Here is a 12859-nt window from a genome sequence, read left to right on the forward strand (position 1 = left end):
AAGCCAGGAGCCTGGGTTTGAATGCCAGCTCTGCCACTTTCTAGCGCAGCAACCTCTGGGGCAAGTTACTTCACACTTCTGAGCCTCAATGGTAATGATAGCATATATTTCATCAGATAACATTGCAAGAGATTAGGTGTATAAAAACATCAACACAGTAGCCGTAGAACAGAAAGCGCTTCACAGGTCCTAGCTGGCTTCTTGGTATTCTATACCTAGTGCTGAATTTATTATGCCCCTGGTTCACTGAGGTGCTTTCCTATCCATTTGTTTGTCGGTATCCTGAGCACCTAGTAGTGGCCAGGAGCTGTGGTACACGGTTGGAAGAAATGAAAAAGGGAGATGCCTGCCCTCCAAGAGCTCACAGGGATTGTATAACCCCAGCCATGGGAGGAGGGGAGGTGTCTGCAAAGTTTTCTGCAAAGTTCTGTTTGAGAAGAGGCTGGAAGGAGAAGGGCTTGTTTTCTGGGTGGATGCAAGGGAGAAGGGCCTTCCTAGACAGAAAGGAGCAGTGTGCAGAGGGGAGAGGAAGTGAGAAAGCACACCCTGAGCCCCCAAGGCCCTTATGGTTTCCCCGGGAACCAGGCAACAGGAGGCTGAAGGGTCTGGGAGACCCCATAGCAGAGTCTGGATGCCATTGCGAGGAGTCTGGACTTGATCCTGCAGGCAACACGGAGGCTGTGGAGGGACTAGAGTCTGGGGCTGGGTTAGGCAGCTCAGCGGTGATGAGGCTGGTTCCGTGACTAAGAGTGGCTGTGGGCAGAGGTGGGGAATGGGGGAAGGGGTCCGTTCCTCCTGGTTTCTCTGTCCTCTCCCTGGCTGCTCTTCGATATTTAATCTAGAATGAAAAGGACACTCAGTGCCCCCTCCTAGGCCAAAATGCTAAGTCACTGTGAAAACCTTTCTCTACCTCCCCTCAGCTCAGGCCCCTGAGCAGAGATGAGCTCTATCTACTCAGAAGAAAACAAAGGAAGGGCTTCTTTTATTCACAGAGAGGGAATTCCCCAGGTCTGTGCAGAGGATTCAGGGGACAATTCCTAAGTGGTGAAGTGGGTGAGTTGGCAGCCCTAAGTTTGTCCCCTGCCTCTCCTTCTTCCTGGGGGTCATTCTCCGACAGGCCACCCTGTCCCCACTGCACTGCCCCTGCAACTGGTCCTTGGGCAAACCCTCCTGTCCTTGGTTTCGCAAATTCAGAAGGACTCATCTGGGTCTTAAAGGAGAGTAAATGGGCTGGGACCAAACCACACCAGTCCAGGTTTGCAGCTGTCACATCCACCCCTAAGGGCTCAGCCCACTTCTCGTGTGATGGATCCGTGGTTCAGAGACTTTCCCTGGCCTCTACCATCTTCCCCTACCCCAGCTTCTGGCCCACAACCATACAAGGGCCACAACCGTTTTCTTTCTAAATGCAGGAGCTGGCCGCTCTCTGACCAGTCACGACACGGGGCAGAGGTCTGTGCTCTGCTCTGCTATGAGCCAACTCCCTCTGTCCTTGGCCACTCCAGGTAACCCCAGGGGTTACCAAGCCCTCCAGGAAAAGTGCTCCTTAGCTATCCCATCACCACAACCAGTTAGCATCTCATCTCTTCCCCAGAGGGTCTTTCTCTTATATAAGGTTATTTGGTGCTACTGGGTGGCCAAGGGCTGAGAGCTGGGATATCTTTTATTGCAGTGAGTTACCAAGATGCAGCAGACTTCCCTGGTGGCTCAGTGGTAAAGAATCCACCTGCTAAGGCAGGAGACACAGGAGATGTGGGTTTGATCCCTAGAGAAGGAAAAGGCAACCCACTCCAGTATTCTTGCCTGGTAGGCAAAGAGTCGGACACCAGTGAGTGACTAAATGACAACAGACCAAGATTCAACAACTGCTTTATAGTGGACTTACAGAAAGGCTTGTTTTGGGAGCATGCAGTCTCCTAGAAATCGCTCTCTATGACTTCCTCTGAGCAGAGATAAAGAGAGCAGCCGCAGTAGAGACATTCACCATGTTGGAGGTTAGGGCTTCCCGGATAGCTCAGCTCGTAAAGAATCTGCCTGCAAGGCAGGAGACCCCAGTTCGATTCCTGGGTGGGGAAGATCCACTGGAGAAGGGATAGGCTACCCACTGCAGTATTCTTGGGCTTCCCTGGTGGCTCAGGTGGTAAAAATTCTGCCTGTAGTGCGGGAGACCTGGGTTCGATCCCCAGGATGGGAAGATCCCCTGGAGAAGGGAAAGGCTACCCACCCCAGTACTGTGGCCTGGAGAATTCCTTGGGCTGTATAGTCCATGGGGTGGCAAAGAATCGGACACGACCGAGTGACTTTCACTTACTTACTTACTTATATTGGAGGTTGGTGACACTGGTCGCATTCCCAAAGTGCAGGGGTGCAGGCACAGCTAATGCTGGGAAATGCTGGGGTGACAGAAATGTTGTTGAAGAAGGCTGCCCCTTATTACCTGGGGTGTTTGCTCAGGGATATGCGGCAAGTCTAGCAGGAAGGAGCAAGGCATGCCAGACAGACTTGGCATGCAGCTGGGGTAGGGTATTGATGGATGATACAGAAGCAGAACAACTAAAGAAGACCCTGGCAGGCCCCATGCCGAAGCATCTCGCCTGTGCCCCAGTGAGAGGTAAACACCAGTGTTAGTAAACACCAGAACAGCACTCCTGTGATGGTCAAATTTTATTTGTGGCTCTCCATAGATTGGTGCTTAGAGGTAAATATTATAAATCCTTCAATCCACAGTGTGGACTTAGGTTCAACTGTTCCTTTTGCTGTCTCTCTAAATAACCCTTTTGGGCAGCATGGAGAAACCTCTGAACCAGTGTTAGTTGCTCAGTCGTGTCTGACTCTTTGTGACCCCATGTACTGTAGCCAGCCAGGCTCCTCTCTGCATGGAATTCTCAAGGCAAGAATACTGGAGTGAGTTGCCATTTCTTTTTCCAGGGGATCTTCCCAACCCAGGGATCAAACCCAGGTCTCCTGCATTGCAGGAGGATTCTTTACAATTTGAGCCATCTGGGTGGACTCCAGATCACAATTGCATTTCAAGTGTCTGATTCCCAGGAGTTGAAACCAGGTGAGCGACTTAAGCTTTAGTATTTGGTCTATCAGCCCAAATGGCTAAGACAGTGCACAACATAAGTACAGACAATCCGTAGCTATTTCTGCAGGGTGGGGGCAGGGCTTGGGGCAGGAGGTCTGCCATGTGATTATGTGCACATGCTGCTCTTTCCCTATTTTCTGCGTTGCTGGTCATCCTGTTGTCCCTCAAATAGATTTGATACAGGCTGGTGGCTAGAGTGAGTGAGCCCACAGTGTGAGCTGAGAAGGGGAGCTGAGGGTCAGCAGATATGATGCTCATGGGGCTTATGGGAGGTGCCGAAGTTTTGTTCGTCTGATTAGGGAGTCTTAGTTTGTCCCTTTGGCAAAAGATCTTCAATACAAAGGCTTGCCATGTATTGCCATGTTCAGCCATGCCCAACAGGGTCAACTCATGTGGCTGAATTCTCCGTATTAACTGTTATATGCTGTCCTAGTCATTTGGGCTGATATAACCAAACACTAAAGTCTAAGGGACTTAGAAAAAAGAGAAATTTATTTCTCACAGTTCTGGAGGTCTCTTTAAGTCCTAGATCAGCGTATCGATAGAACCTGTGTCTGATGAGAGCCTTCTTCCTGGTACATAGATGGTGGAAGGGACGAGAGAGCTCTGTGAGGTCTCTGTCATAAGGACCCTAATCCTATTAATGAGACCTCCACCGTCATGACCTAATAACCTCGAAAAGCCTCCCCCTCCAAATGCCTTGACTTTGAAGGTCAGAATTCAACCTGTGAGTTTGGGGTGACACAGTCAGTCAGTCTATGGCATGTGCTTAGAAGGAGTAAATTCTAAGTTTAAGAACCTGACACCAGAGGTCAAATTGCCAACATCTGTTGGATCATAGAAAAAGTAAGAGAGTTCCAGGAAAACATCTGCTTCATTGACTATGCTAAAGCCTTTGACTATGTGGATCACAACAAACTGCAGAAAATTCTTAAAGAGATGAGAATACCAGACCACCTTACCTGTCTCCTGAGAAACCTGTGTGCACGTCAAGAAGCAGCAATTAGAACCAGACATGGAACAACGGACTGGTTCAAAATTGGAAAAGGAGTACATCTGGCTGTATATTGTAACCCTGCCTATTTAACTTCTATGCAGAGTACATCCTGCAAAATGTGGGGCTGGATGAATCACAAGCCGGAATCAAGATTGCCAGGAGAAATATCAATAACCTCAGATATGCAGATGACACCACCCTGATGACAGAAAGTGAAGAGGAACTAAAGAGCCTCTTGATGAAAGTGAAAGAGGAGAGTGAAAAAGTTGGCTTAAAGTTCAACATTCAGAAAACTAAGACCATGGCATCTGGTCCCATTACTTCACGGCAAATAGATGGGAAAAAATGGCAACAGTGACAGATTTTATTTTCTTGGACTTCAAAATTGTTGTGGATGGTGACTGCAACCACAGAATTAAAAGGCATTTGCTCCTTGGAAGAAAAATTATGACAAACCTAAATAGCATATTAAAAAGCAGAGAAATCACTTTGCCTACAAAGGTCTGTCTAGTCAAAGCTATGGTTTTTCCAGTAGTCGTGTACAGATATGAGAATTGGACCATAAACAAGGCTGAGCACCAAAGAATGGATGATTTGAACTGTAGTGTTGGAGAAAACTCTTGAGAGTCCCTTGGACAACAAGATCAAACAGATCAATGCTAAAGGAAATCAACCTTGAATATTCACTGGAAGTATTGATGCTGAAGCTGAAGCGCCAGTACTTTGATCACCTGATGTGAAGAGCTGACTCACTGGAAAAGACCCTGATACTGGGGGGTACTCTTTTGCCCCCTTCTGATGCCTATGTCAGAAGCTTTCTCTATCTCCGTTATACTTTAATAAAACTTTATTACACACACACACACACACACAAAAAGACCCTGATACTGGGAAAGTTGAGGGCAGGAGGAGGAGCAGGGGACGACCGAGGATGAGACGGTTGGATGTCATCATTGACTCAGTGGACATGAGTTTGAGCAAACTCTGGGAGATAGTGAAGGACAGGGCAGCCTGGTGCTTTGTAGTCCATGGGATTGCAAAGAGTCGGACACAACTTAGTGACTGAACAACAGCAAAACCAGAGTCTACTTCTTTTTCTTCTGTGTGTTCTGTTTGCCTCTGCTAAGTCAGCAGAAAGCCAGAACATTATTACACAGTCAGTGCTCCCAGTTCCTTTCCCACTCTGTGACATTCTTATCCAGTCCCTTAGTAAATAAATGCTGAGGCTTCTCCATGCTGCGAACATCCCTCCGCCCCTTCTTTCCATCTTCTTGCTGAGTGTTTCCTAGCTCTGTGCTTCCTCTTGGCCCATCTCACTTCCTTAAACACCACCGAAGAGCGTTGCTTATCTCGATGGAGCTTGGGTAGCCCTGCAGGGGCAGGGGAACTAAGAGCAGCTGCACTTTCACATTCCGCCACAGAGAACTGTCCTCCCCAGACTTCTGCAAGCTTGGAGATGTGTGGCCTGTGTCAGCCTGTGGTGGAATCTCTCTAAGGAGACTAGGTGACACCAGAGAAGACAGAGAATGGGTGAGTTGTGAGTTCTGGATGGTGGCTGCTACACCTGGACCTCTGGAAGGATGTGTGGCAAGAGCTAGGTGGACTGGCCCACACGGATCTTTTTGGAACACTACTCACCTGGGAGGCTCCTCTTGGAAAACAAGATGCCTGTCAACAGCACTGCTGTGCTCTTGGCCAACGTTACCTATATCACTGTGGAGATTCTCATCGGGCTCTGCGCCATAGTGGGCAATGTGCTGGTCATCTGGGTGGTCAAACTGAACCCTAGCCTGCAGACCACCACCTTCTATTTCATTGTCTCCCTAGCCCTGGCTGACATTGCTGTTGGGGTGCTGGTTATGCCTTTGGCCATTGTCATCAGCCTGGGTGTCACAATCCACTTTTATAGCTGCCTTCTCATGACCTGCTTGCTGCTGATCTTCACCCATGCATCCATCATGTCCTTGCTAGCCATTGCTGTGGACCGATACCTGCGGGTCAAGCTCACAGTCAGGTAACTTGCCTAAAGAGCAGTGGTGTCGGGTGGTGATAGAAGTGCCTGGGAAATGGAGCTACAAGTCCAGACCCAAGACTTTTTAAGTGGAAACAAATTCAAATTGGTCTCTGAGCTTGAAAGTGGTTCTTTTTACCATTTGATGTGTGAAGGGTTTATCAATGACAAGCAGACACTTGTCACAAGGAATGAAGGAATCCTCCAATCCCCCCCACCCCACTGATACGGGAGTACCTGCTCCATATCCCCTGGGGCAGAGGCTAAAGATGATAAAAACTTGATCCCCCTTTAATTAGTGAAAAATGTTCTTGGTTATTAGAAATGATAGAAACATGCTAGATGATAAGATAAGCTGAGAGAAAAAAAATGAGAGATAAACTGATGGTTCTGTCCTTTACAAATACAACAGGAGTATGTTGCCAATTAAAGTTATTGTAATTTTGCTTCCTCTTCCATGATGCGAAGGGGACCAAAAAAGTTCTCTATTGCAGAAAGTAGTAGCAATTTTTCGTGTGACCATGTGAACAGAACAGACTGCCGAGTGAATAATTCCCCACGTGTCCTGAATTACACTGGTCTCTTGTTGCGCCTCTCTTCTCTTGGAAAAAGAGCATGGTGAAGCAGCTATAGACAACTTTGGATACAAACAAGCACTAGTTCAAATCTCAGATCTTGAGGTCTGATCTTGGGCAAGTTATTTAACTTTCTGTGTCTTAGTTTCTTCAGCATAGTGTTGCAATGCTCTGAGTTCAGACTGTCCTTCATTCAATTTTAGTTCTACCACTTTTAGCTTCCACAAGTTGCTTGTCTGTTTCATTTTTTTCGCCCATAGAATGAGGATCGTAATTGCACCTTCCCAGTAAGGTCAAGTGAGTCAACACACGTAAAGCTCTTAGAAAAATGTCAACAAAGAGTCTGTGCTCAGTAAATGGTAGCTGTCACTACTCTGATGTTCACCATTACCGACAATGAAATGGAGATTGCCATAAAATAGTCCCGGTTTGTCATGAGATTTCATTGAGAGAAAGTCTACTGAGTACATAGCCAGTACTTAATAAAATCCTCTTTCTTCTTGTAGTCTGTGTAGAATGTTGTCAGGAAGAATAGTTTAAAGAGAAATGGTGGCTTCTGATTGGTGAGTCTTTTAAGGTCCTGGAAGAACTTCAACACAACTTTTGCAGCTCCATAGACTCTAACTCAAACACCAAGTGTTTGAAAAGCATAGAGAAGCAGAGACAGACACAGGTAGAGGGGAAGTGTGGGAGAGGCAGAGTCTAAATGATGGATGTCATCACAATGGCCAAAAAAAAAAAAAAAAAAAAATAGTGCAGAACACAGCAGGCAAACATGCTTTGAGCAGATTGTTTCTTCTCAGGTAGGTGATCCTAGGAGACTTCAGTAACTCTTACCTCCCAGGAATTGAAGAATTCTTGGGCTGGAAATGGCGCTGTCAGAGGGGCATGCAATCCACAGTTGCCATGTCGCTGTTCTTTAGCCACTAAGTTGTGTCTGACTCTTTTGCAACCCTATGGATCGTAGCCCCCCCAGTTTCCTCTATCCTTGGGATTCCCCAGGCAAGAATACTGTAGTGGGTTGCCATTTCCTCCTCCAGGGGATCTTCCCAATCCAGAGATGGAACCTGCATTTCCTACATGGCAGGTGAAGTCTTTACCACTGAGCCAGTAGGGAAGCCCTTGGCAACATACTCCTGTTGTATTGTAGATTGTACTTCTTTAGAAAAGTGCCCAGAGAACTTTGCTGGAGTTTTCTCTGCTCATCTTGTCTTCATATCCAGTAGAGTTTAGTTGAAATCACCGTAGAATCCCAACAGTCCAGCTCCATCTCCCCCCCACCCGGTAGCAATTTCTGCTGTGAACTCACTGACTCTCTTCCATGCAAACAGATACAGGAGAGTCACCACGCAAAGAAGAATATGGTTGGCTCTGGGTCTTTGCTGGCTGGTGTCATTCCTGGTGGGACTGACCCCCATGTTTGGCTGGAACATGAAACTGACCTCAGCGGACAAAAATCTCACCTTCCTACCCTGCAAATTCCGTTCGGTCATGAGGATGGACTACATGGTCTACTTCAGTTTCTTCATTTGGATTCTCATTCCCCTGGTTGTCATGTGTGCCATCTACTTTGATATCTTCTACATCATCCGGAAGCGACTCAGTCAGAACTTCTCTGGCTCCAGAGAGACAGGTGCATTTTATGGGCGGGAGTTCAAGACCGCCAAGTCTCTGTTACTGGTTCTTTTCCTGTTTGCTTTGTCCTGGCTGCCTTTGTCCATCATCAACTGCATCATCTACTTTAATGGTGAAGTGCCACAAACTCTGCTCTATTTGGGCATCCTGCTTTCCCACGCTAACTCCATGATGAACCCTATCGTCTATGCTTATAAAATAAAGAAGTTCAAGGAAACCTATCTCTTGATCCTCAAAGCCTGTGTGATCTGCCAGCCCTCTAAGTCCATGGACTCAAGCATTGAGCAGACTTCTGAGTAGTTATCCATGAAAGATGGCTGTCCATCCCAATGACCTTCAGATTCGGCATCAACACTTGAGGGCTTTTCCACGTGGGATGGGGCTCTCATGTCTTTGATTCCTTCTACTGATGTGCGAAGCATTTGGCTGGCTGCCTCTAGTTGTACCTTCCTTATGTACTCTTTCTCTAATCCTTTTTTTGTTTTTCCGTGTCCTTCTTTTCTGGGTATCTGACTTGAGGACAATGCTCCACGGTTACTGCTACATGTCTTCTCCTCTAACAGAAGTTATGGAATCTGAAGGATGCTTCATTGACTTACTGACAAAAGGGGACTGATGGGGCTTGACATGTACGTGATGGTGACTCAGTTCTGCTTCACTGTGGAACTAAGCAGAGAACCCTGCTCTCAGCAGTTGCCTGGAAGATGATGGAATGCAAGAACTGAATTGAGTTTAACTTTCTGGATTCAGTTGTAAATGTATTGAGTGAATAAAAGATGATAGCTAACTTCTTTATAACTCTTTGATGAGGGTCAGGGTCACTTGGGGTTGGAAGATCCAGCTGGCTCCTCCTGGCATCCAGCCTGCTTGCTACGTGACATCATGTGACACCTTCTCCTATAAATTCTGTATAGATTCTAGGATCCTCACCCCTGGCCCCAGCACACTCTGCTCCTTTTTCCTGGGCTGATCAGAGTATTTGTCAGCTTTCTGAACCATTCATCAAGAGTTAAAGAAGAAACAATTCTCTTTTAGACCTGAGTCTTCAATTATTTCCTCTAGTATTTTATTTTAATAGGAATAGTGGGATAGGGGCAAAAAGAGACCCCAGAGAGCTATTAATATTATTTGTTGAGCATGTTCTACATACTTCCCTAGTGGCTCAGACAGTAAAGAGTCTGCTTGCAATGCGGGAAACTGGGGTTCAATTCCTGGGTCAGGAAGATCCCCTGGAGAAGGAAATGGCAACCTGCTCCAGTATTCTTGCCTGGAAAATCCCATGGACAGAAGAACCTGGTGGGTTACAGTCTAAGGGGTCACAAAAAGTCGGACACGACTGAGCGACTAACACTTTCACTTGCTATGTACTATTTTACATGCGTTCTCTCTTTTGGTTCTGATAGTCTTTGAGGTACCATCCTCACTACCATCTCTATTTTGCAGAAGAAAAAACTGAGATACAGAGAGTTTAAGTAACTTGTCCACAATCACATAATTAATTAATGTGAGCACCAGGATTTCAAGGCAGCCCTGATTTACGGGAGAACCCAACATTCTTGCTACCTATCCTTAGACATGCAGTGGGACTTGAAATTTCTACAAAGCCCAAACTCTTAAGTTAACCTTATGTACAATTATCAGAATCACGAATACAAGCTATGGTTTGTATACTTAAGGACTGCTTTTTTGTTTGTTTGTTTTTTGTTTTTTTGCCTTAGTTGCTGTTTCTTGTTGGGACACCAGACAGGAATAGCATGCTAGTCATGTCATTTGGGGGCTTCCGTGGTGGCTCAAAGGTTAGAGCATCTGCCTGCAATATGGGAGACCCAGGTTCGATCCCTGGGTCAGGAAGATCCCCTGGAGAAGGAAATGGCAACCCACTCCAGTATTCTTGCCCCCATGGACACAGGAGTCTGGTAGGCTACAGTCCATGGAGTAGCAAAGAGTTGGACACGACTGAGTGACTTCACTTTCACATGTCATTTGGGGCATTGCGTGTGGCCCTGGAATTTGGAGGTGGCATCTCTGATTAGGCAGTCCAAATTTGCAGCTGTGGACTCTTAGTCCCAAGTCAATACAGTACGTATATTAACATGATGAGAACAGTAAGCTGGGGATTTTAGTTAAACCACATCAGAGAGGATAAGTGTACTGAAAATGTGCTTCTTATCAATTCTCAACTAGTCCTGAGAGATTATCCTGACCCTAATCTTAGGCCAGAGCCTGAGAACCATATTTATCTTGTTAACATTTCACTTCAGGGAAATGTTCTTGCATCTCCTTTTGTCAGCCCAAGCAGAATCAGCACTATCTGGGATGTTTAAAATTTGCATGTTCTTTTCTACTAATGCCAAACCCAGTTGGTCATCCCACCCACCCACTTCCTGGTACCATTCACACTCCTATGTTAGAGGAAGAAGACTGGAATGCCCACCCCCATTCCTGAGGGTCCCTGGATACAGAAGGAGACTTTGTTCCTGACAAGCTCCCCATCAAACATTTTGGGGGATCTTTTTTGTTTCAAAAAACCAAGTCTCTGCCACCTCCAATTTTTTCTTAATGGTATCCCTTTGATTTCAGCCTTTTTCTCCTGAATTAATTTTTATGGTTTAGTGAAAATGCTCCTCCAGGATGAGGCCCTGGGTTTACTCGGGGGTAATGGGTGTTCCTGGCACACTGGTCTGCCAACAACTCACCTTTGCCCAATTTGAGACTTGAGGCACGTGTTGGTTAGTTCTCAGATTCTAACCCAGTTGCTGTAGCAACATTTGACCTATGCCTTTTTTGGAAGACTTGATTTAAAGGAACTGTTTCTCTCAAAAGAAGGCAGCAGTCTGTCTTGAGTCATTTGGTGTCATCAGACAAGCTGCAGTTCCTGAGTTTCAGAAAAACTTTTATTTCCCTTTTTCCTCCTCCCCTCCTTCTCTCTCTTTTCCTTTATGATATTCACTGCTTAGCAAACCCACTGAAGGCTTGTAGGAAGTCATATCTTGGGTGTCAGTGAGAATCTCTTGAGCTCAGGGGTTCTACCAGCCCAGAAGAGGCCTTTTAGTGATGTATCTTTGGGCGTGAACTCAAAAAAGATGAAGCAAGACTCACTGGTGAGGAGTTAGCCTAGAGGTAGTGAGAACCACCCTGGTTTCAGGTTTAAAGATTAGCATCACAGGAGTTTCTCTGTCTCCTGGCTCCTCCCTTCAGCTAAACATTGTCAAAGGTGGCTGTTAGGCTTTCATTTTAAAGGAATCAGGTAAAGAGACCACCCAGACAAAGTCAAAGTTTGCCTCCCCCTTCTCCTCCACACAGATTCACTGGACCAAAAGTAGATGCTGAGTAGCTGGCTTATTTACCCGATTTTTAAATTTTTATTAACAGTAGAAATAAGTGAAGGCCAACAAAATGAGAACAAATGAAGGCTATTTATTCTGAGCTTTCTAGAGAGGAGGAGTCAGCCACAAAGATTTAGTCACTAGGCCGCGTCTGACTCTTTGTGACCCCATGAACAAGAATGCTAGGGTGGGTAGCTATTCCCTTTTCCAGAGAATCTTCCCAACCCAGGGATCGAATCCAGGTCCCCTGCATTGCAGGCAGATCCCTTAGCATCTGAGCCACCAGGAAACCACTGGCCGTTGCTCTCTGACAGAGTCTGAAAGGCTGGAGAAGAGCGGGGTGGTTTTATAGTGGAAGAAAGAAGGCTTCAGGTGCACCCTGACTGGAGACCGTTGGTCTGGGGAGACTGCAGCAGACTGTAAAAGTGGGGCATTCTGTGTGGTGAGTTGGGGGCATACTTCACTTTCTCTAGTTGGTCTTTAGTTGGAAGCAGGACAAAAATTAGGGATGCTGTCAGTTATTCATCTAGCCCTGACCATGTGGGGCCAATTGTTACAGGGATTATTGTTTGGCTTTCTGGATTGTTACTAGAAATAATGGTCTGACTTCCGATCCGTCTGGTTTATATCGGGCTGGCTTCCTGGGCCAGTTACTATAGATAAGGGGCTGGTTTCCTGGGCTGGTTGTGGGCCAGATTCTATTTTTATATATGGTTTGGCCATGGTCCACCTGGGCCTTCTGTTTCTTAGAACTAAATGCACGTTTTCTACAGAAACTCTGCCCTTAGTTACTATGATGGGTATGATGGGAATGAGAAAAGTCGGTTGCATCTTGCCCCGGCCACTCGGTGGACAGGCATATGTGAAGTCTCTTTGCAGCCTCTGAGGTGCTCTACAGTCTTGCAGTCTGGTTACTGCTGGGGAAGCATAATCAAGTGATGGACAGGAGTTTTTTCTTTCAGATTTAGCATTAGCTCACGGTGGCTTTAGTAGCTGTATGAATTTAAACTTAGCCTTATTTAAGCCTCAATTTTTCTTATTTTTAAAGTGAGGCTAGTAATATCTGTGTCAATGTTTTGCTTGTTTTATTGCTTTTTACGTTTTTTTTTTTTTGCTTTTTAGTTTTTATTATGAAAAATTTCAAACACACAACAGTGGAGAGACTAGAATAACAAAGGCTTGTATAACTATTATCTTGCTTTAATAATGATCGGCTCACAGCCAACC

At 46.0% G+C, this 12859-nt stretch overlaps 1 protein-coding gene across 1 annotated transcript; it reads left to right on the plus strand.

The window, feature by feature from the left end:
- The first annotated feature begins 5398 nt into the window (after positions 1 to 5398).
- Positions 5399 to 9093, plus strand: ADORA3 (adenosine A3 receptor). Its single transcript, XM_065927292.1, has 2 exons — positions 5399 to 6099; positions 8003 to 9093. The coding sequence occupies exons 1-2, from the start codon at positions 5750 to 5752 to the stop codon at positions 8604 to 8606; spliced, it is 954 nt and encodes a 317-aa protein (XP_065783364.1). The 5' UTR covers positions 5399 to 5749; the 3' UTR covers positions 8607 to 9093.
- Positions 9094 to 12859: the final 3766 nt, after the last annotated feature.

The sequence above is a fragment of the Muntiacus reevesi genome, chromosome 1, assembly GCF_963930625.1.
Source record: "Muntiacus reevesi chromosome 1, mMunRee1.1, whole genome shotgun sequence".
Lineage (NCBI taxonomy): Eukaryota > Metazoa > Chordata > Mammalia > Artiodactyla > Cervidae > Muntiacus > Muntiacus reevesi.